General features: G+C 31.1%; 2 protein-coding genes, 1 long non-coding RNA gene and 2 other non-coding genes across 8 annotated transcripts in view; 2 read left to right on the top strand and 3 right to left on the bottom strand.

The window, feature by feature from the left end:
* Positions 1 to 5,033, bottom strand: part of LOC115891571 — a 62,753-nt gene extending 57,720 nt beyond the window's left edge. Inside the window, exons 1-4 of the long non-coding RNA XR_004051877.1 lie at positions 4,841 to 5,033; positions 4,406 to 4,752; positions 4,243 to 4,344; positions 4,027 to 4,183 (exon numbers count right to left, since the gene is read on the bottom strand). This is a non-coding gene — a long non-coding RNA (uncharacterized LOC115891571). The remainder of the gene's footprint in view (positions 1 to 4,026; positions 4,184 to 4,242; positions 4,345 to 4,405; positions 4,753 to 4,840) is intronic.
* The window catches only part of LOC115891565 (putative leucine-rich repeat-containing protein DDB_G0290503), a 68,287-nt gene that overhangs the window by 21,426 nt on the left and 23,039 nt on the right, over positions 1 to 23,822 (top strand). For all 4 annotated transcript variants that reach the window (XM_030912058.1, XM_030912059.1, XM_030912057.1 and 1 more), the window contains exons 7-8: positions 22,580 to 22,681; positions 22,740 to 22,941. In XM_030912058.1, coding sequence (XP_030767918.1) covers positions 22,580 to 22,681; positions 22,740 to 22,941 — 304 coding nt within the window. The remainder of the gene's footprint in view (positions 1 to 22,579; positions 22,682 to 22,739; positions 22,942 to 23,822) is intronic.
* On the top strand, positions 10,544 to 15,396 carry LOC115891570 (zinc finger protein 691-like). The gene is made up of 4 exons (XM_030912067.1): positions 10,544 to 10,797; positions 11,051 to 11,179; positions 11,355 to 11,614; positions 14,759 to 15,396. Exons 1-4 carry the CDS (start codon positions 10,719 to 10,721, stop codon positions 15,158 to 15,160), a joined length of 870 nt encoding a protein of 289 aa, XP_030767927.1. The 5' UTR covers positions 10,544 to 10,718; the 3' UTR covers positions 15,161 to 15,396.
* On the bottom strand, positions 17,671 to 17,790 carry LOC115891574. The gene has a single exon (XR_004051880.1). It is a non-coding gene; the product is annotated as a U5 spliceosomal RNA (small nuclear RNA).
* On the bottom strand, positions 20,319 to 20,480 carry LOC115891573. The gene has a single exon (XR_004051879.1). It is a non-coding gene; the product is annotated as a U1 spliceosomal RNA (small nuclear RNA).

Genomic DNA, 23,822 nt, shown 5'->3' with positions numbered 1-23,822 from the left:
AAAATGGAAAAATCATCTTTTGACTAATTCAGCTACCAAAATGCGGTAAGAATATTTTACATTTCACTAAATTTTACGATTTTTGGCAGAGCCAAGATGAAACAATTATTGAAGACAAATATTGAGCAATTCAAGACAAATATTGAGCAATTATTACTCCTCCGCCATATACAGGGTTTGTTTTATATATTGACATCCTCTGTATCTTTTTTATTCGACGTTTTCGAAAAAAGTGTCTTGAATAAAAGTTTAACGGTTTCGAATACATTTTTCAAAACAGTTATCTTTGCATATACAGGGTGCCTTAGAAATCCTGTGTGTGGCCCAACATTCTTATTTCAAATTAGGACCCAATTTTTTATTTGATTTTTATTTTCTCCTAAAAATCCTAACTACTTTTTTGTAACATAGCCTATACCTAATTTGAAATAAGATAGTTGAACCACGCCAAGACTTTTTGAAGCACTTTGTATATGCGAAGTAGATTTTTTTTCGCAAATTTATTCAAAACCACTTTCATTTGAGACAGTTTTCGGAAACGTCAAATAAAAAAGATAAAGGGGGTGTCAATGTATAAAAGAAAACCCTAGTATACTAATCCAATCAAACTTTTATTCAAGATTGTTTGTCATTTGAATAAGTTGGGTCTCTAATAATACCAGACAATATGTGAACTTTATTTTATTATTATATTTTAAATAAGTAATAATATTCTGAGAATTAAACAATGACGATTTAGAAAATAATAGAACTTATACCTATTAAAAATATCTAAATTTTATTTTACCATCTACTATTTACTGATATTTTGTTTTATAACAGCTGGAAGCAATGGTCATGAAGTGCACATTTTTAAATCTGAAAGAAAAACCCATTTCATTTAATTTAAAAAATTAGGTACTGTCAAAATTTGTCAATTTGTCAAAAAATGTAATTTGACATTTATGACATAGGACTTCGGAAATCTTGAGAAAAGTTACGTAACTTTATATTTCAAGTTCTTCTCTAGCTCTAGCTACTATAACAATTAATTTATGAGAAGTATCCACATAAAGGATGTTACTATACACATACGCATGGAGGCTTACGCTTCCAATAAATTTAATGTTGCGATTTTTTGCGATTTTTTTGACTTAACTTTTCTAAGATAGAATATATGCCACTATCAAAAAAATCTTAAATGATTATGTTCTACTTTGACCTTTACCTAGTTTTTATCCAAAAAATCAAAATAAAAGATACTTTTTTACTTACCTTCACATTAAACGTTTACCTACGTAAAATACATTATGACGATTTTACAATAATTTTTGACAGTAAGCTAAGGTCGTCCGATTCAATTGTTATAATACTGTGTCACTTGAATGCAACGCCTACTATTTAAAAAATTGTAGAAAAAAGGCAGTTATTGGACACAAATTAACTGAAAATGTAGGTTTTGCGCAAAGTTCGTTTTACAGCCCCTCGAAAGAGACTCCGAATATGTTTTTTGTTAGTTTTATGTGGTTTCCTCTTAACTAATATGTTTCCAATCTAATGTTATTGCCATAAATGCTAACTGTGGATGTTATTTTTTGCAACTTGGTTTGGACCTATTGCCTACTGTGCGACGCACGGACGCAGCTGCTTATGAACTCAACTTAGGATTTTCGAAACTTGTCAAATATAGGCTATTATTTGTGTCCATGGAGTGTAGAGATGAGGAGAAATATCTCTTGTGGGACTTTATTTGAAAAAGTGATCACCAAAAATGGGAAGAATAAGGGTTCACCAAATAACCACAGTGGCGTTAATGACGCATAAAACTAAAAAATTAAAAGTAACCATAGATAAGAGAATAAAAGTAACATAACCAAACATCACCCAAAAAAGCTTTGTTTTTATTTTTTAGAATATAAAACAATTACATATTTTTATATATTAGAGGCTCAGTCTATGGCTGCTGAATAAAAATCGATAATTTATTTTGTGACATGAAAATAAAATTTGTATTTTTTTGAAACCCGCGCCTTCACGTCAAATATTCATCTCTTTTGAATCATTTCCTGTTCTAAAAATTTTCGGCGCATATTTTAAATTTTAGATTTTTCCTACAGCAGCGTCATCTTAAGTCTTCCCTATTTCATGACCATTTTTAATACACGAAGATATTTCTCCTTACCTATACACTCCATATTTGTGTCAAATTATGCGCGTTATGGAAAATGACAACTATTTACGATACTGCTTTTCCATTTTGGTTTGTGTTATTACGTATGTTTTGTGTTTTTTAAAATTAAGATCGGACAAAAAATCGAGGAAAAAGTGTGGACTCAGAGAGTTGTATTAGCCACCAATAGTTTGTAGACCGTCTATATTGATGGTCCTAAAAACTGAAGTAGCTGTAAAAAATTACATCACAGGGTAGGTAAATAAAAATAGTTTCTAGTTTTTAATAGTGTAGACATAAGATCAAAAGGTACCGGTTTAAAAAAATTGATATTAAAATTAATTAACCAACTTTTAAGGTATAAAATTCAGTAAAGCTTGATTTTCATGCATGCGTTAACCGACGATACAATGATACAATATTAATTTTATTGGTTGAATATAAAGACTTCTATTGGTTACGCAGTTTTTAAATTTATTGCATTTTCGTGCCTCCATTCATCGGATATACGATTTGTTTATGATTGGTGCTTTGAATAAGAAGACTAAAGCCGGAGTCTCATGCATCCGAAATCCGATGGTAGGACATCCGAAATTTGAAGTTATCCTGTGAAATAAAAAAAGCCTGTCACATACATCCGAAAGTTCGTTCCGAAATTAGACAGTTTTGGCATTTAGACCTGTCATTTCCTATCAACAGTATCAACATTATTACATGTATTATTGGAGAAACATTTACAAAAATAACTTCCTCGCCAAATATCCCGAAATTACCCCCTTCCCACTAAACTTGTTTATAAAAACTAATGTTTTCAAAAAAAGTGAGGTTAAAAAACACACGATATCGTACAAAAGTTAAACAAAATTTAACTTTATACGACGTCGGACGATTAGTTAAAAATATCGGATAAAAATTGGTGTCAAAATATTTCGACCAATAGGAGCACCGTCGGATCGTCGTGTCATCGGATTTCGGATGCATGAGACTCCGGCTTAAGGAAGGAGCCTATCAAAAATCTTAGATCCACCGCGATGGAACTCAAATATGGCCGACTTAAATTCCGGTTTATCAGTGCCGTTCTAATTTTATTTAAAAAATGTAAAGCTATGATGTAGGGTAGACGTGGGGTAGACTCAATAATTTTTTTTATTTTACGTTGTGAATAAATGTTGGTAGTTACTAAAATTGTTATAAAAACATATTATTATAATAAAAATAGATAAGTTTTAATAATTATTTATTAACACAAACATCCAATACGCGACTGAAGCAGGTAAGTCAAATTGACGTATCTAAATTCTTTGACATCTTTTTAATCCAAAAGCAAAAATGCAAGAAAAAATATATAATTAGTTAATTTAAGTGAATTTCATAAATGATCGGTTTACTACACGTATGTATATTATATAGTCACTTACTAGCAAAAAGTTGTTCCATTATTTCACTCGATTTTTGCCGAGATCTACCGCACGCTACACAACCAACTATTTTAGAGTCTTTTTCGATAAATCGCGATAGTGTCACTGTTAATTTAAGTTCTGCCACAATTTCCATCTAGATTTACTACCTTTATACAACTATCAGTAGTAGAATAAATAATAAATAACATAAAATAAGCTCCGTAAAGACTGACAAATCCACAAAATTTCAAATCAAATTCAAATGTGTCAAATGAATCGTCAAACAGAACTGTCAAGGATCCCCACCCTAGAGTCCTTTTTCCGCCCACCATGCATGAATAGATGGATAGCATTATGCTCCTTCCTTAGTCTTCTTATTCAAAGGATTGCCAGTACATGTCATAGGATCTTCTATAGTAGTATCATTTACTTGTCCTGTAAATTCAATTTTAGGACTTATTTTGCTTGTTGACTCACTTTTTGGTTTTTGAATACATTCAACTTTGGAAATTTGTTCGCTCGGTAACTTGTGATTTTTATCTTGTATAGTTTCAATCTTAGAAAGTTTCCTCCTTATATACTTACTCATCATCATGTCCAACATATGTCTGAATAAAATTTACATTTACATCTCCTAAAGTAGTATATTTGTCATATGTATGTATAATGCAAAAAAAGGAATCAAGTAGTTACCATTCTCTATGATTTTCACATAAATTCTCGATGGACATGTTCCACTAATTTTTATAGTACCTCCTTTCTTCATCTTTCGTTTCTTACAATTACTAACAAATTCTAAAAATTGTTATTTAATGAAAAAATTATTTAAACAACTTGACTGCTAATGTTTACTAACCTCTTGGATTACTTCGATTACAATTAAATATAATAACCCTTCCATTTTGCGTTTTATAGTTTGTCTAGTTCGCATAACCTAGTTTTACGTTCTCCAGTTTTGTCCACACTGTAAATTCTTCGTAATTTCTAAATCTTAAATTAGTCTGTCTAATGTCTGTAGAATGGTTGTCGCTTAAGTGGGTTATCAGATTTCTGTGATAAGAAAATATAGAAGAGCAAAGTGGGCAAATTATTCTTTTTGTCTTTGTAAGAGCCAAATCTAGATGAAATTTTCTTATGTGTTTGTTTTTGCTAGAGGTAGTTGAGAATTCTTTTTGGCAGAATAAGCAGATTAAACCATTATTTCTACAAATATTAAAAAGCAGTTTAAAAAATGTGGTAAAACGAATTCCAAATTAATATTAATATAATTGCAAATATTAAGTTTACTTACGTTTTTGTATCCATAACACTACACATTATAGGTACATATATCTCTATTGTAAGATTGTAAGTATAAATAAAGAGTGGAAATAGGGGGTAAGTGCCAAATTTTTATTATTGGGAAAACTTGAAATCGTCAGATTTTCGCCAAAATTGGTATACACACTATTTTCAGGTCGTAGATTACGAATATGAACTTTTTTTCTGGCGGTCTCTTGCACCGTTTTTCAGAAAAACGAAAAATTATTTCAACATCGAATTTTTCATAATTTCTCATATTTTTAAGGTTTTCTAGCACATATTTTGTTAGGTATTCAATAAACAATCATGTTTTTACTATTTTCTGTTACTTCTTTAACCAATTCTATGCATAATAGAGGAAAATTTGCTAAAATAAATTTGTAAACAATCTGAAAATGTTGGGTGTTAGGTTGTGTTTTGTTTTTGGCATTTAAAGCAACGTTGTCAATGCTAAACCTAAATTTAGCGTGTTTTTATCGCTCATTCTGGGATTACGAAAGGCGGTCGCCAGAAGAACGGCTCTTTCCCATAAATGCTATTTTACTAACGAGATCTAACTATTTATAAGCACGGAGTTGCATGAAAGAGTTTTAATTGCATTGGTTACAACTTCCATGCGGAAGGTGTTAATCTTCTGTTGTTATATTATATCAAAAAATTTATACCAAATTATTTATTATACCAAACCAAACCAAACCAAACTCTTTCGTGCAACTTCGTGGTTATAAATAGTCTTTATATAACTTCTTTGCGGAGGGGGTTAATCTTTTGTTAATATAATATAAAAAAAAGATTAACCCCCTCCGCATAGAAGTTGAAACCAATGCAATCAAAACTCTTCCGCGTAACTTTGTGGATATTTATATTGTCAGATCTCATAATGGGTAATTTATTTAAAATCCCTAATCAGCCGAAAAAATAGAAGATATGGCAACGTTGTAAATTTTCAAATTTCTAGATTAGGTCAATTAGGTCTAGAATATATTTGTCTCTCTCATTACATAGGAGAGAGAAAGAAGGATAAATGAAATGTCCAACTTCCATCTGGTCTCAATTTTCTTTGTTATTTCGTTAAGAAAAGTGTTTTTCAGTAAAATTTTGGACATTTTTCTATCCTCAATCAAGTGTGGCTTTTATGGTGGGTTCATACAGCCAAATAAAATAACAAATAAAATAAGAAGTCTTTATCTTTTAACTTCTTAGGACCGAAATAAAGAAAAATTCAATATTGAAATTATTTTCAGTTTTTCTGAAAAACGGTAAGAGACCGCCAGATTCGTAATCTACGACCTCAAAATAGGGTGTATACAATAATTTTGGTGAAAATCGGACGATTTCCAGTTTCCCCAATAATTACCAATTTTTTAGTAGGTAGTATTAAGATTACGTTATTACATAGAAGCGTTAATAAATACTATGACTTCTGCATGTCCTAAACAAAAGTTACAAGTGCTAAGGGGAAAGTGTCTATTGTTAATGAATATTATACTGTATTTTTAAAGATATTTTAAAAGATATTTTAAAAATGTATTAGTTTCAGTTTACTGTGTTTTTCTCATTTATCTCGAAAAAATAACCGAGGCGAATGAGGTGCGCCACCCTGTATAAGATTGTTTGAATAACTACCCGTAAACAAAGTCTATTTAAACGAACATTTTCATTAAAATTAAGCTTATAGAGTCTAGCGATTGTATTTTGATTTTTTTTAAATTTCTTAGCATTAATACTGACATTTTAAATGTTCTGCAGAATCCCCATATGTTTATGTAAAGATCTTGTTATATTTACGAAATCAGTGAACCCTTCTTTATTCCAAATGCCATGTTTATTAGAAAATAGTAAACACGACCAGCAAAGTAATTTTTGTAAAACAATGCTACTGCATAGCCAATTAAAATCAGAAAACCAGGAAGACTTAAATTTAATATTATAAGATTTACCACTTTTTCTTATTTCTTTTTGCAATTTATGGTTAAAGATTCAGTTGGTTATCCTTGAGATGAAACATCCCTCTTATCTTCATCTATCCACCGTCTGAAGGGAGTTTCCAATAAATTGCACACCAAGTCATTAATTGGGTTCATTTTTTAACACATAGACACACACTAAAGAGTTCTAAAACCAGCACATCCTGCAGATAAAAATAACTAAAAAACTTCGTATAAATGTATGTCCTAAAATGCTTAGTTTCGGAGATACAGGGTGTAGAAATTTCATTTTTATTTCGAGAGATTTTTTCCTAATAATTTATGAAGTAACGTCAATATTTGGATGAAAATTAGTGTCTGGAGTGTGTCTGGGAGTTTTTTGACATGGGAAATTTGATTTTGATGTCAATATGACTCCTACTTGTAGAGAGCGCCACCTACATGTGTTTAAACTGTTTTGAAGTGTAATAACTTTTTGTCCCTACCTGTATAAAAGCACGGAGTGAAAAAATATACATTTTCATGACTTTTTGCATAAAAAATGTCTCTTGGTAAAAATCGCTACGAGCAGCCGTTCTCAAGATATTTGAAATGAAAATAGTCAATACATTTCATTGACAAAAATAATCACGTTGAGTAGATAGTTACTTGACTGAAATAATACATTTGGGAAATTTTATTTTTCTAAATTAATCATAAACTTTTCTGCGAAAAAATGATGATAAAACAGTTTCGTTGAACTTTTGGCACAAAAAACATTTCAAATTTATGATTTCAGTCTGATAACTATTTAGTCAACATGTTTTAATTTATGTCAATGATGATAGGTATTGACAATTTCGATTCCAAATATCTCGAGAACCGTTACTGTAGCGATTTTACCAAGAGACATTTTTTACGTAAAAACTTTGTAAATATATATTTTTACCCAGTAGTTTGGTTTGGTTGACGAAAAGTTATTACTCTTCAAACCAGATAAAAATTGTAGGTGGCGCCCCCTACAAGAAGGATCATTTTGATCAAAATCAAATTTCTCATATCAAAAAAACTGTCAGGGCACCCAACAATTTTCATCCAAATATTGACGTTACTTTATATAAATTATTTGGAAAAAATCGAAATAAAAATAAAACTTCCGCACCCTGTATCTCCGAAACTAAGTATTTTAGAACAAACATTTATACGAACTTTTTACTTATTTTTATCTGCAGAATATGCTGCTGAAGTTTCCGGAATACAATTCGGACCACCCTGTATATTTTTTTCATTAATTGCGAAAACGGAAAATCGGAGTCAAAAATTTAATTAAAAAAGATCGAATTTTTAGCTTGCAATTTTTCTCGTATCGATTCGCGGTCATTCGATCTCGATCTAGATCGATCCAAAAATCGATTCTTTTTGCAGAATGGCACATCGCACATACCCTATATAATTTTCTCTCGATATATTTATTATTTCAAATGATACAATATCGACGGCGTCACGACAAAAGGGCGTAAGCGCCATTCGTCATTTTTTTCAGGAGACGAAAAAAATCGTCTAAAATCTATATTTTTTATTTTTGTGTGAATTATTTTTTTGCTACAGTATTATAGATTATATGGCACATTTTTTCAAGAATTTTTGCTTATAAAATATTAAACTGTTAATTAGTTATTTTAATATTTGGCGCTTACGCCTTTCTTTCTAGGCTCGATTGGCGTTTACGTCTTTTTGAAAGGCGTTTAAGACTTTTGTGTCTTATTATTCTAGTCATTTTTTGTCGTTTAGGTGCACTTACGCCTTTTGAGTTTTACAAATAAAATTAAAAATGTCGCTTGGATTTTTTAATGTTTTTAAGAAAACACAGTACAAAATACTCAAACTGATGCTTTCAATATTTTCAAACTCATTAGGCTTGAAATAATAACTGGAAAATTAAATTTAACTAATATTCTGAGCAAAACACGGGTAAACTTGATCCTTATTCCTCGTTGGTGGCAAAAGGTGGTTCTTCTAACATGAATAATTCTGACTCCAACAGCGCATCATGCTGCAATGATTCTGCCAGAAGATCATTATCTATGATATCGCTCTCAACCTCAACCTTTTGATTTCCACATTTTAATGCCAAATCTCTGATTTTCTTCCCGCGGGAAGTCATTATCACACTGTGGAGAAAAAATATAAAAAAGGCTTAAGCGACATCAAAAAAACAAATTTCAAACAATTATTACAATCAAGAAAAAGTCCTTTGACTTGTAGCAAATGTTTTTTTGAAAATTAATATTGTATACAATTTAGATATTTGACAATTTTTTGAAATCTGCTGAACGGTAGCTTTGTTAAAAGTAAAAAAATATGCCATTACGATCACATAGGCGGATGGCGCTTACGCAAACCAAATAAATTAACACGAAAAGGCGTAACCGACAATAACAAATAAATGTCGGTGTTTACTATTTGAATTAGATTGAAGCACAAAAAACAATCTAGGCTACCCAATATGAATAAGACCTATCTTATTAATAAGTTTTTCTACGTACCTTTGAATGGAAAATGGTATTTTTTCATCCCAGGCGTAAGCGACCTTCCAACACGTGTGAATGGCGGTTACTGATTTTCGCGTCGAGTCTAGTTTGAAGGTGTATTGGCAGTTAGAAACTAAAACTGTCTTTTTTCTCACGTTAAGAATTTTTGCTGGTTAAGCCGTTTCATAGATAGGTGCGCATTTATTAGTATTAAATTTTGGAACCATAATCTCATTTTCGTTATTTTGGCGCTTACACCCTTTTGTCGTGACGCCGTCGATATATCGATATAATATGATATTTCCCAAATTTTGCCATCCCTAACCCCTAGCTATATCCAGAGCCATATCCCCATCATATCCCTAGTCCAAGGCCCTAGTCACTCCCATAGGCAGTGTTGCCATACCTACTGTTTTAGCAGTAGATCTACTGCTTTGCAAATTATTCTACTGTTCTTCTCTCGACTCAAAATCTACTGCTAATTAAATGATAAATAATATCATTCGAATTTACATAAAAAATCTAAAATATTTTTTAATTCTTGCATGCATATATGACCAATAGCGTTTTTTCTTGTCATTCCTACATTCAATACCTAATCAGTATTACAACGCTATGTTTCACACCATTACAAAAAAAAAACGGCGTCAGCGATGGCAGTGAAGATCGCTGCCATTTTATATGTAAAATTATATGCGAAATGTCATCGAAGTTCATTTCCAAGCCAACTGGACGCTGTTTTTTTATCATATGGTATAAGGGTAAGCGAAAAGCGATCGGCAAAACTGGAAAACTGATATGCGTTGTGTTCCTTTTGATTACAGATTATTATGCGTGATGTCTGTTGGAATAATTCGCCGAAAAATAAATTATATAATATATTAATTCACTTTAATCTCTAACAACGTTGTGGTGTGATATTGTGATTTTGTGTTGACTATACATTTATATTGAACAAACTGCTGATATGTAATAAATTCAAGGGTAAATTAATTGTTATCTGTCAAATTATTAAGAATTTGACAGGTAACAATTAATTTACTACTTAATTTACTAAACTAATTAGACTAGTTATTTTATGTTGCTTTGTTTTGGTAATATTCTGTTTAACGTTTTTGTTTTTAATGTATTTTATACTTTATATACTTAAAATTTTAATATTATAGCATATGAAAGTATACATTTTAAATATACTTCTTTTTGACATCGATCTACTTCTTTTTTTGACATCGATCTACTGCTAGCCTAAAATCTGGTCTGGCAACACTGCCTAGGTCACTCCATCCATGGTCACTCCTGTTCAGCTTTGTTCTGGCTTTGTTTATGTTTCGATTTTTGCCGGTTTTCTTGTGGAAGTTGAAGTGATAATTTGTGTTTTTTGAGCTTGATTATTTATTTGGGTTCCCTTTCATTAAATATTGTTCTACAAATGGCTCAGTGCGCTGAGTGTAAACTGAACTTTTCCAACAAATCTAACTTGAAAGTTCATGTGAAAAGAATACATCCAGGTAAATGATTTATTCAATATTGACTGTTTTTTTTATTTAAGATACCTATCTACCTACCTACAATACCTAACTCTCCTATCTAACCAATTAATTGATTATTAACCAATATTGATTGTGTGGTAAGGTGACAAAATGTAAAATACTACAAACAAGTTTACAATAGATTGGATAAATAGGTAGAATAGGTAGGCTTGAATGTTGAAGATTTCAATGCATATTGCATAGGCAAATTTATTATACCTATCGTTTATAGATAAATTAGACCAACTTTGCCCGAGAAAAAGGAAGCCTTTTGGGTCAGGTGCTGTTGAATGCAAAGAGTGTGGTAATAAATTTACCAGGCATGGTAATTTGAGGTCCCATATTAAACAGAAACATTCAGGTGAGTTTGTTTGCGATTTGTTACCCACCTTTTTTGTCTTTGAAATACCTAAGCGTACTTTACTTGAAACTTGAAAAATTCACAAAGGTTTTTATTAAGTAAATTTTTTCGTGATAATGTCCTCACCGATGTTTTTACAAAATAATGCTATGATAATAAGATTCAAAAATTTCAGATAAGTGTGAAGAATTACTGGCCCGCTCAAATACTAAAGAGTTTATATTATGCGAGGAGTGTGGCAATCAGCTCCATTCATTAGGACTTTTAAAAAAACATAAAGAATCTCATAAAATTAAGACAATAATACAAATCAAATGTCTTCTTTGCAATTATGTGGGAGGATCTAGAGATATCTTAATTGCACATTACAACAATGTACATAATTTCAAAATTGAAAATGAGACCCATGAATTTGATTCATTTGAAGCATTCCAGGTAAGCATCATAATAAATTTTTATAAAAGACTAAACTAGTCAATATGAGTCATGGATATATTCCATAAAATATGTTTACACTGACTAATACCCTTGTTTATATATTCTTAAAGTTGGTCAACCGACTAGACAAAATGTGCTGCTAACTGGAGGACAAATCGTGAACCTTTCCGGGCGGAGTCAAAAATATCGATTATTTTTGTTATTTTCCTCAGAGTAATGTAAATAGCCCGGGTATCTGCGAACTTTAATGGTGATCAGCTGATTAAGAAATTTAAACGAAACTTTTATTTTACTGTAAGTTGTGGATTATTTTTGCCTGTTATTTTAAGAAATCTAAACCGTATTAACAAAGAAATTATTATTTCGATATGTTGGTACATTATTTATAATTTATGATAATGCTAATTGTCTGTTAATTAATATTTAAAAAAAAGTTACATACCTATTTTAATTTGATTTAATGCAGGTTTATAAAAGAATCATGTCATTCTTAGATTATTTTATTCTCAATTGAGTGCTTTACGAATTTTACGAATTTTTTTTTTTGAAAACATAAAACTTTTTACATTTTTGATGCTAACTAATTGGCATGGTATTATTGTTATGGAAATTAACCAAGAAAGAAAAGAATTGGCTACAACTTGTAATTTTTCGAAAAAAACATATTATACCTATCGCTGAAAACTTAAAAAATGGCGCTTTTTATGAAGTCATGGCCAACTATGGTTTACTAAAAAAAACATATGTTTGTGTCATATGTCAAAAATGACAGACTTTAGAAAAAAAAACAGAAAACACAAACTCATTAGGTATGTGATTATCTACAACTTTTATCTGAAAACTTTTTGTCTAAAATACCGTATGATCGAATAAAAACGGCGTCAGCGATGGCTATGAAGTGACGATCAATGATATTTCCCATATAATTTTACATATAAAATGACAGCGATCTTCACTTCATAGCCATCGTTGACGCCGTTTTTATTCGATCATACTGGTGAGGCTAATGGAATTAGAGAAAGTTTTAAAATAGCCAAAATTTGTTTTTTTCGAAATATCTAATAAGCCTTGAACTTCTCCGAAAAATCCGAAAGGCGCATATTTATGACCCCACAAAACTGCAATTCTTTCCCCATTAACCGACTCTCTATCTCCAGTAGTTTCCGAGATGCCCATAGAGAACATCGTAGGAAACTCACTCTGTATAGTATTTTGAAACTAACTATTGTTATTATTTGACTAGTTTAATTTGATTAATAAGGCTAGATTAATTTAATTTCAAATAAATTTGATCAGATTTTTTTTTCGTATATTCTGCTACCAGAAAACCAAGATTATATGATAACGAACTTTTCAACGAAGTTGAAGGAAGATATAGTGTATCTATCACAATACTTAATAGAACTACTACAATTATTACAAGAAAAACAAAAAGAAGAAATACCCAAATACCTCTTCACCTACTAACTACAAAATAAACGAATATAATCTCTTAAAAACACTACACAACTACTTATTCTTGTATTCTACACTGAACAAATTAGCAAACTTACTAATTTATCAAACAAAAAGAAGAAATAGTAAAATTATCCCTTCACCTACTACTTAACTACAAAACAAACTATAAAAACACTTTTAAACTATTTTTGGTAGACTACACTAACATGCTACACTAAACACTATAATTAAACTTAATAAATTAATCTAATTTTACACTACACCTACAAAGAAAAAAGAAATATGAACATTTTCTAAAACTAGAAGAAACAGAACTTCCATACGTGCGACCAGGATAATAGGTCAAGGGGACAAAGAATATAAAATACTTTAAAATGTGCATCAGGGCCCAGTCACTCTTATGGAGCATTAAATTACAAATTGACGATTCGGCCCACTATAGATGGTGCTAATTTACGTCTTGTATATATGGTTGCAGAACAGTTCGTCGTGTATGTATGGTTGCTTCAAACGTTACGATTGGCTCGGTCTTTAAATTCATATTATAAATTTTGCGATTGATTTCCCTCTTCCATCCACACTGTACTTTAAATACTCCTTTATTTATGGTTCAAACTATATTTAAGCTGCCTATATTTTGTTTTTAATACAAAATGTATTTCTCGTGCTTTTTATGGTATTCCGACTCCAACTTTTTCATATTATATTATTCAAAGATAGCCATATTTCTTAGTGCTTCTTGAATTATACAACTGTGATGAACTGCAACGAGATGAATTTTCAAAGTATAAGCAGCCTGTAGGATAAATTTTACATAATATACATTGTAGCAGGCTGAATTCATAATTTATTACCACAAAGATATCATTCTCATAAAGGTATCTGGTGGTGTAGGGGATATGGCTCTCGTCTGGTAACACGAAGGTAGCCGGTTCGAGTCGTGCCGCCGACACAATTTTTTTATTTAATAAATAAATTATTTTGACCTTGAAGCCCTGAGCCGCACTCGGCCCGCTATAGATGGCAGCAAAAATTTTGTTCGCTTTTTTATTACATTGACTGATCGTTCTGTAGTTATTCTGTGATGTGCATTCAGAAAGAAAAAATACCTCGAAAATGATCCAAACAAACATTTTTATTTCTTATCAGTGAGAAGCATCGGCCTTGTCGGCCTTGAAGAATTTGTCGGGTATTTACAATGGTCGAATTGTATAATTGCCAGCTTTTATAGCATATCTAATAGACAAAAAGTATCTGGTCGATTAGTAACCAATTGGCACAGTCCGAAAATTATCGATTTTTATTTTCTCTGTTTTTATTGGTAGCTTCAAAATTCAGAGTGATAAAAAAAATATTTCTGTAGGGAAACCGGTCCTCCCATCTAGTAGTCTTAGTCCATAAACGTCTTAGGTTGATCTACTTTAAAAATATATATATATATATATATATATATATATATATATATATATATATATATATATATATATATATATATCTCACAAAGGCTAATACTTACCATATTATAAGGTTGTTCTTAAGAAAGATAAGTTACTATTCATTTTTTCATTGAAAAATGATTTTAATTGCAGTAAGGTGATGCCTAGGTGATGTTTATTTCTCATGTTAGGTAGTTTATTATTATAAAGTCATATTTTACTTGTTATTTTTTACTTTTATTTTCAGTCTTGGAAATCAAAAATGGAAAGTGAAACTTTCTCAAGTTTTATACATAAAAGAACCAACAGGAAAAACCAAGCTGCTGTAAAGATAGAATATTATTGTCACCGATCAGGATATTTTAAAGCCAGAGGAGCAAATATTCGTCATCTAAAAACGCAGGGATCCAATAAGATTAATGGATATTGTCCGGCTAACGTTAAAGTGGTACTAAAAAACGGAAGATATTTTGCTAATTACTGCAAAACACATGTGGGTCACAAGCTGGAAGAAGATGTAAGCCATATCTTTTTAATGAAAACAGAGCGTGACCAGATTGCTACAATAATAATTGGTTCAAACGTACCCTTGCAAATAACTTTGAATGAAATTCACTTCAAAGACGTCTCTATAGAACAAAAAAGGTAAGACAGAAGAAATTGAACCTGAAGAAACCTTCAACCGAAGAAACTGATCTTTTGGCAGTAAAATAAAACCATTTTGACAATTGGCCATTTTTTTCACCAATTATAATTTTTATAGTATTGTAGCAATAATTAATTTGTTTAAGTAGTTGATAAGGATATAAATTTGAAACTGTAAACTTTCTACTCCTTGTCCCTTGCGTTGAACATCATTCTTAATAAATTTCTGTTTTATTATCATTGTATTTTTGTTTTGGTTCTTTCCGATAGGTACCTAGCTGTTATAAAACTATTTTGAATACATAGAGAACATAAAGGAGTTCTGGTTTAGAGATCATCCCGTGTCCAGTTTTTTTTGTCTCCGTTATTTTATGCACAAATCGAAAAAGTTCATAGGACATCTTTTTTCTAGAAACGTACAGTACGTCTGTCCGTTCTGTAGCTACGGGGTATCCGTGAGAGGGGAAACGATATTCTCTCGATGTTTTTCGTAAAAAAATAGACGACGCGTCCCATCAATAAAAATTCAACAAATTTGCAAGTAGCCAATAAAATCAGTGGGCGGAGCGATTTGCGGTGACGCACTCGTCAAATCGACGTATAAAATATATTGCTGTTTATTTAAATGTTTTTTGTCCGCATTCCTTTCATAGACACAGATCCAGCAGATGTACTGTACACATCCTTATTAATTTGGTGCACGAATATTTCCAAAATTCAGATCGGTGACGGAAAATTTTAAGAAAACACCATTTTAAATAGAGAAACTTGAAGCACAAATATATTTTATTTATGCACTAATCCGGAAACTTCAAGACATTTTTCGGTCAGTTTGGTCTTTGTAAAATAAGTTTTCCTGAAAAAAGATGTCCTATGATTTTTTTTTGAATTGGTGCATAAATATGTATACTAGAGATTTAAAAAATTGGTCTGCTAGAATCACCACGCATAAATTCTCAAAGAATAATGATAATTTCAATCACGACATGTAAATACTTATAAGTTTCTATATGCAAATAGATACAATCAACAGCAATCAACGTACAGAATGGAGGCTGCAAGTCAAAATTCTATATTTTTAAATATTTGACTCTGTATCTAAACAATGGTACCTACCTCAAAACATATAAAAATTCATTTTATATAAATACATAAAATATAAATATATAAATACAGTATATTATTATGTTTTAAAACTCAAATGAAAAATACGATCACATAGGTAGTTTGCCAACGACATAAACATCTCCAGAAAAACCAACAATTATGAAAAACCATTCGTAATATGGATTATTTAATTAAAAGCATGAAAATTGTCTTATTCATTAAAAAAGTACCGTATGATCGAGAAAAAACGGCGTCAGTGATGGCTATGGAATGAAGATCGCTGTCATTTTATATGGGAAATGTCATCGATGTTCATTTCCCAGCCAACCGTTATAACGGCGTCCACCGTTTTTTTTTCGATCCCAAAATGTTTTTTAAAGTAGCCCAATTTGCGATAAGTCGCCCAATCTGGCAACCCTGCTTCGATCATACGGTATAATGTTATATCGATTCAAAAACAAAACCTTTACAAAACAAGATCCCACTGGTGATCCCACCACAGGATCCCACTATAAAACGCGAAACCCCAAACGTCATCAAAGCATCATTGCTGCATGTGCGCTAGGGATGCACGATTCGAATCGATTTTAATCGAAGATCGATCTTTTTGCCCAAAATATCGATTAAAATCGATCGATTTTTATCAAACGATCTTTTGGTAGAATCGATCTTTTTTCAAAATCGAAGATCGATTTTATTTATACATTTTTACAGGTTTATTTATTTGTTAGAACAAAAAAAAACGCTTTAGTTTTGCTTGAATATTTGTTTACAGTGCATCTCTAATAAAACGCCAGCAACCAAACCTAGCAATGAATTGAAAAATTAAGTGTAAGTGCTCGCTACCGCATGCGCCGATGTCTGTTTATCACTTTGATATTAGGTGTCAGATTTTTGTCGGTGATTCCCATACTTTAATATTTTAGACAACAGAATATTTTTTGATTTTAGCTTCTTTCCAACCAACTGATATATCAAAATTACAGAATTTACCGGTACATATTCTGTGTCAAAATCATCATAAGCATGCAAAAAAGCCGAATAATTCTATTTTAACGTTGTCATAGTATTTTTAATTTTTACAAGTATGTCTCGGTTTGTGGGTGTTTCTGACTCAGTTTGGGATGACTCTTTTTCGGTTTTACGATTTTTATGTATCTAAATCTATATTTTTTTTATGATAATATCGTATTTTTACTATACCAGTACTCCAATACATTCAGAATCGAATATCGATATTTAATAAGATCGATCTTTTTATGTCTGATCTTGAATCGATTTTCTTATTTTTGGGACATCCCTAATGTGCGCACAAGTCTGTAATCCATAAGGACAGAAATTATTATGGCGCGCGTATCATCTCGTACAAAGGGAATTTTACAAAAAATTACGTTTCATTTGGTAAAATGCCCTGGTGAATCCAGGACAGAAAAAAATTCGTTATAGACTCATTTGAGTTGATCCCCGCCACGGAAATCTTTAGTAAAAGGCGAAAGATTTATTCGCTCTGACGGGAATCCAGAGTACCGGCCGTTTCCGACAATTTGCGTCTTCAACAGCGGATTTGTTACTTGGTTGGTAGCGTTTTAAGTGTGGCGCCATCTACTCAAGTAAAGCGCTACTATTATAATTTTGGGCCTGAATTTATATTGGAAGGATATTGGTTTACAATTGGTTATTCTACAGACTTACTTAAAAATTAGTTTATATACTACTTATAATTTGAACTGAGCTTTGAATCATAAAAAAATAAATTTAAAGCTTTATATATTATACCATTGATACCATACGATAAAAAAAACGGCGTCAAAGCTGCAGGAAATAGACTGTTGTCATTTTATTTGTAAAATTATATGGGTTTTGGTTATATGCAAATTTGTTTATCTGTAAACTGTAAATCTAACTGCTGACAAGTAGTTTCCGTTGGATTAACGCAGCAGTGTTTACAAAAAATACCTAACTATTTTATTTTGTAGACTTTCTTGCAGTGGCGAAATACCGGATTAATATTAAAAATTATATTATAATAATATAAATTACAATAAATATAGGATTTTTATGGATACATTAATTGTTTAGCGTTGGTTAGTCTCTGGGGTAAGTGTTTCTTCAAATAAATAAAAGTGGTTCTTGATTGTATAACTGGTTGCCAATTCAAAAAAGTCCTTTTAATGATCCCAATTTAAATTTCCCGTATATTTTAGTTTGTACAATGTAAAATAATAAAAATGTAAATCTATACGGGGAATGTCATCGATGTTCGTTTTCACAAGCCATCATTATGTCTTAACCGTTCCTAATAACTATACATTATGTCTTCTAAACCGTTCATCATAAAATCAGGTAAAATAAGGGCTCGAACACACTGATGACGACCAGGTCGCACCGGCCAGGCCGCAGCTACCTCTAAAACCTTAGTCTAAAACCATTAAATCAAATGATATAGCGCACACTAACGTCCTGGCCGTCCGTTGGTCGTTGCGACCAGAAAACTGCACGGAAATATTATTATTTTCTGCCGCTTGTTGCCGGTTTTCTTCGAAATTAATAATTTTTCAGATGAAATCCCTCAAATTCGAGGCACAATATTTTTATTTTCTATAAGATATAGTGTTTTAGTGTAGTTTTTGCACACGTGCAGAAAATCCAAAGAAATAGTATACAGACTGGATCAAAGGTAAACTTAAATCTAATCCCTTTTTTTTATCAAGGGTCGATTCTAGTAAAAACTCAAAACATTTTTATATGACATACCTACCTACTCTATATTTATGGTTGGTATGATACTTGTTATTATACCTCTGAGTTTCGATGTTTTTCTACAACCACTTGTTTTTATTAAATTAGTTTTTTTAGTTGTATTATATGTACAAGGAGGACAACTGTATTTTAAATATTATATTTAATTTAACGTTTTTCAAACAGGGTTCATTAGACTATATTTCTACTAGGTACATTATTTTGAAAAAAAAATTAAGAAAGTAACTTAAACATTCATAAAAATAGAAGTAATTACTGTTGTAGATTCTTCGTTATATTGTAAACATTGAAATAACTGGAAGCTAAACTTTCTACCTGCTTATATTTAGAGGCAGTGTCTGACGATCTTTTTTTACGATGGCCCTAATATGTTTACTTCTAAAGTCGATAAGGGCGCCATATCAGTAGAAAAAAAGAAACAGAATACCTATTTCCCTTTTTGTCGGTCGCGCGTACACAAAGCTTTTTGTTTGTTGTGAATAGCAGCTTCGCTTTTTAGTTAACTGGGATATTTTAACATTTCTGAAACAATATTTTCTAATTGGTAAAACGTAAAAAATCGTTAGATTTGACAACTCTGTTGAAACTGGTCGTTCATCTGGCCGCAGCTAAAAACGCAATACATCCGGCCAGCCGACGGAGAAGGCCAGGCTGGCCAGGTCGTTGCAGAGAAATAGAAGGGAAGGCACAGAAAAGGTATTTTTTGATTTATCAACAATCATTGTCAAGTTGACAATATACAGGGTGTTTTCTAATTAGTCTAAAAAATTGTGGTGTGATTCCTCATGTGTTCTTAAAACAATTTTTATATAACCATTGGGCCTAAAGTACTTCCTTTCTGATCTACAGGGTGTTAAAAATTAAAAAAAATCGATATTTTGCTTAACATAAATGGTACACTACTGCTTTTTTAAAGAAAATATATTTTTTTCTTGACTGGCCATCCTTTTTCAACAAAATTGATCTTTTGAGTTTCTCTTGTTCATCAAACGGTTGCCGAGAAAAAAATAAATATACTTATTAAGAGCCCGCCTTAAGCCGTTTTCTAACGATTTTTTATCTTTTAGATTAATTAGGAAACACCCTGTATATGCATATCACAGGCAACCAAATAAACTAGTAACCTCTGAAAATTATTTTTCCTACCACTAGCGACATACCGTGTTTTTAGTGAATACTAAATTATTTTATTAAAATTTCACCATATAAGTTTCCAGGCAAAGATACAAGTTACAGCCTTCGGTAATAACACTACAATTACAGTACATTTAAACATTAATTTTGATTTAATAACACCGGGACAGCGCGTACGCAGTCCCGACTACCAAAAATTACGCGCCCGAGTTATCCGCATTAGGGATAATCGCAGGAGTCAGCCCAGCCGTAGTGCAATGGGAGGGCCTCATCCTGGAGGAACCGCCTTATTGATCACGGTAACCTCTACGCCAGGTAAGTATGCTTTCGTTGGCGGAGCTTTCGAGGGTCAACCGTTGCGATAATACTTGTACGGCAAGTTCTACACAGTGGCTCCATCTGTACGGCAACGATCAAACTGACTTGCCATATATTCGAAGTGTAAACTTGTTTAAAAATTTACAATTAATATTATACAGGGCGACGCACCTCATTCGCCTCGGTTGATTATACGAAAATGGAAAGATGTAGAAAAAAAATATTTTATGGGTATATGTGAAAAGGCAATGTGCATAATTTCAAATTATTTTGAAATGTACAAGGTATGTCAGAACTAAGATCCATACCAAAGTTATATTTTTTCTTATGGAACACCGGGTATTTTATTTCACATTTAGATTCGTCGATACAAAATAAGGCATTTATTATAAGGGTCAAATATGTTTACCAGCTTTGGTTTTTCAGATATTTAAAGATATTTAAATATGCATGCTATAAGTAATAAAAAATATTGTAAACAGTCAACACCCTGTACATTGCTTTTCAGAATTATTAATTCTTGTGCTGACTTTTAAGCCAAAGAAATAAACTTTACTGAAAAATTTGATTGCTTCGGTTAATGCATACAGGGGTTTCAAAAATTGCTGGTCTATTTTAAATATTTATTTTACATAGAAATTTTGTTATTTTAAATACAACACCCTGTATTTTTTAAAATGAATCGGAGCATATTCAAATGCTTTTTCAGACTATATTAGGGTTTTCTATACCTATCTAGCTCAGATTTTGAATAAATAGCAATTTTTCAATAAAATGGCAATCAAGAGGGCTATTGTCGTCATGGCAAGTTTCTAGTGACAGTTAGTAGCTATTTTCAAAATCGAAATTAGTTTATGGACTTTATTTAAAACTATACCAGTTTACTTTTATTTAATTTACCTATAATAGTTTAATAAATAAGATTTATTAAATATGTATTTATTACTCTATCAAGAAAAACGAAGTAGTTTTATTGTGATGTGATTGTTTTACGATGTTTACTGTGATTTACTGTGATTGCTTTACGTGTTTACTGTGATTTTACGATGACTTGAGATATGTTTTTTCTATAAAAGACCCAATTACGGCAAATTTATTTTCTTCACTTCCAAACGACAGGTTTCTGCCTAATAGGTTTTTTTATAAACCATGCACACTACCAGTTCTGAGAGATAGAACAAGTAGTTCTTCAAAGGAACGCTTATCAGAAAGATTCCTATTTGGATATCTTTGAGCATTTGAGCATAAGCCCTTGAGGCCAAAAAGCAATTTTCCTCACAAAATAAAATCACTAGTAACATATATCCATTCGTTCCACTAGTAGATACTTCTTTATTTTTCTTGATAAAATAATGAATAGGCGAATTAAACTATTAATTATAGGTAAATTTAAATAATCTGTTATAAATCTAAACAATAATGTCCATAAACTAGGTAATATCGATTTTGAAAATAGTTACTAAATGTCACTAGAAAATTGCCATGGCGACACCAGCCATCTTGATAACGATTTTTTTGAAAAATCGCTTTTTATTCAAAATCTGAGCTAGATAGGTATAGGAAACCCTAATATAGTTTGAAAGGGCATTTGAATCTACTTCAATTTATTTAAAAAAATACAGGGTGCTGTATTTGATATAACGAAATTTTTATGTAAAATAAATATTTAAAATACACCAGCAATTTTCGAAACCTCTGTATAAATTTAAGGAAGCAATAACATTTTTCAGTAAAGTTGATTTCCCCACCTTTAAATTCAGCACAAGAATTAATTCTGAAAAGTAATTAATGTACAGGGTGTTAATAATCTATTTTTTGCAGCTTGTATCATTATTTTTTTTATAATATATGTCTTTTTTTGGGCCCACAAAAAATTCAAAGATCCATAAGAAAAAATATAACTTTGGTACAATATAACTTACAAATATAACTTACATATACCCATAAAATATTTTGTTGCGTTTTTTGTTACATATCTTTTCGTTTTCGTATAATCAACCGAGGCGAATGAGGTGCTCCACCCTGTATTATAATAATATTTTTTGTACATATTTCTTTTTTAATAAAAAAAAAAATGTTGTTCATTAATTTCTCTTGTTTGCAGTTAAGACAAGAGAATACGGAATATGACAGTACGATAAAATATCTTAAAAACAATACTGAAAAATTACAGAAAGATCTAGATGCATCACGTCAAAAAGAAATGGTATATTTCGAACAACGCTAAATAAAATTCCATGCTTAACCTTAGTAATTACTTTCAGAAAGCCAAAGATATGGTAAATCAATTGACAATTCGTCAGAAAACGGATGAGAAATTGATTGCAGATAAACTGGGAATCATAAATGTGATAAATATGGAAAAAGAACACCTACTAGAACTAAACATGAAAATAACAAGCGAGAATGAAAAGTTATCAAAAGATATCGCGCACTTAAACTCATTATTAGATAAAATAGTTAATGGTAAGAACAAATAATAATATTCCTTAGAAAAATATAACATTAATAAAAATTTAATTAACAAGAGAACACAAGAAAATCCTAATATCTCTACAGGGTGCTACAAATTCCAGGTACGAGCATTGGTATCTCAGAAACCGTAATAGATACGAAGATGGTTAAATTGGGGCAAAGTTGCTCCTTTGGGATGTTCACCAAGATGCGCCATCAAAAAAGTTTTAAACATTTCAAGGATTGCTGGTTTTTTTGGAAAAAGCGGTTTTTTTGAAAATTAATTTTATTTTTTCCTGTCGTTACTTTTAAGAAAATCAAAAAACTAATTGCACATTCTCGTAGCCACTTTATAAGGGCTATCTTATAATATTTCTAGATTTTCAAATTAGCTGATAATTTGTGAAATATTATATAATTATATAATTCGGAAGTATAAGAAGAAAGTTCAAAGAGCTATAAATAAAATTGAACGAAAAATAAATTTGTGCAATAGGGAGGGTGGTAACACTTTCGAATATATACTCGTAGAGCATTAGAAACTACTTTGTAGAAGTTGATTTATTTATAATAACTACGATTAATATTAGCATATTATTAGATCGCACACTGAGATTTCAAATTCACAATAAAAAAAGTTAAAAATACTATCTTTAAATTGCTGACCTGGATATAATTTATTTGAATCTTCCAATTGGCTCGATTTTCCTTATTCAATGTTAATTAGCCCTGATCAATATTGTTGCGATGAATATAATCAGATTAAATAATTTAAAAAACCAGAATCGGACTTAAAATTATTTTAAATCATAATTAAATAGTTTTGTTGTCGTTAAGGCAGAGCCGGCGGAAGGGCAGGGCGACCCGGGTTGCCGCCCGGGGCGCCGCAAACG

This window comes from Sitophilus oryzae, unplaced genomic scaffold (genome assembly GCF_002938485.1).
Source record: "Sitophilus oryzae breed Bouriz unplaced genomic scaffold, Soryzae_2.0 scaffold_1185_pilon_pilon, whole genome shotgun sequence".
Classification (NCBI taxonomy): domain Eukaryota; kingdom Metazoa; phylum Arthropoda; class Insecta; order Coleoptera; family Curculionidae; genus Sitophilus; species Sitophilus oryzae.
The sequence above is the reverse complement of the archived record's forward strand: the minus strand, read 5'-3'. Positions and strand labels throughout refer to the sequence as shown.

Coding starts and splice junctions, on each gene's coding strand:
- LOC115891570 (XM_030912067.1), top strand. CDS start 10,719: ATGGCTCAGTGCGCTGAGTGTAAACTGAACTTTTCCAACAAATCTAAC. Junction 10,798..11,050: donor TGTGAAAAGAATACATCCAG/GTAAATGATTTA, acceptor TATCGTTTATAG/ATAAATTAGACCAACTTTGC. Junction 11,180..11,354: donor TATTAAACAGAAACATTCAG/GTGAGTTTGTTT, acceptor CAAAAATTTCAG/ATAAGTGTGAAGAATTACTG.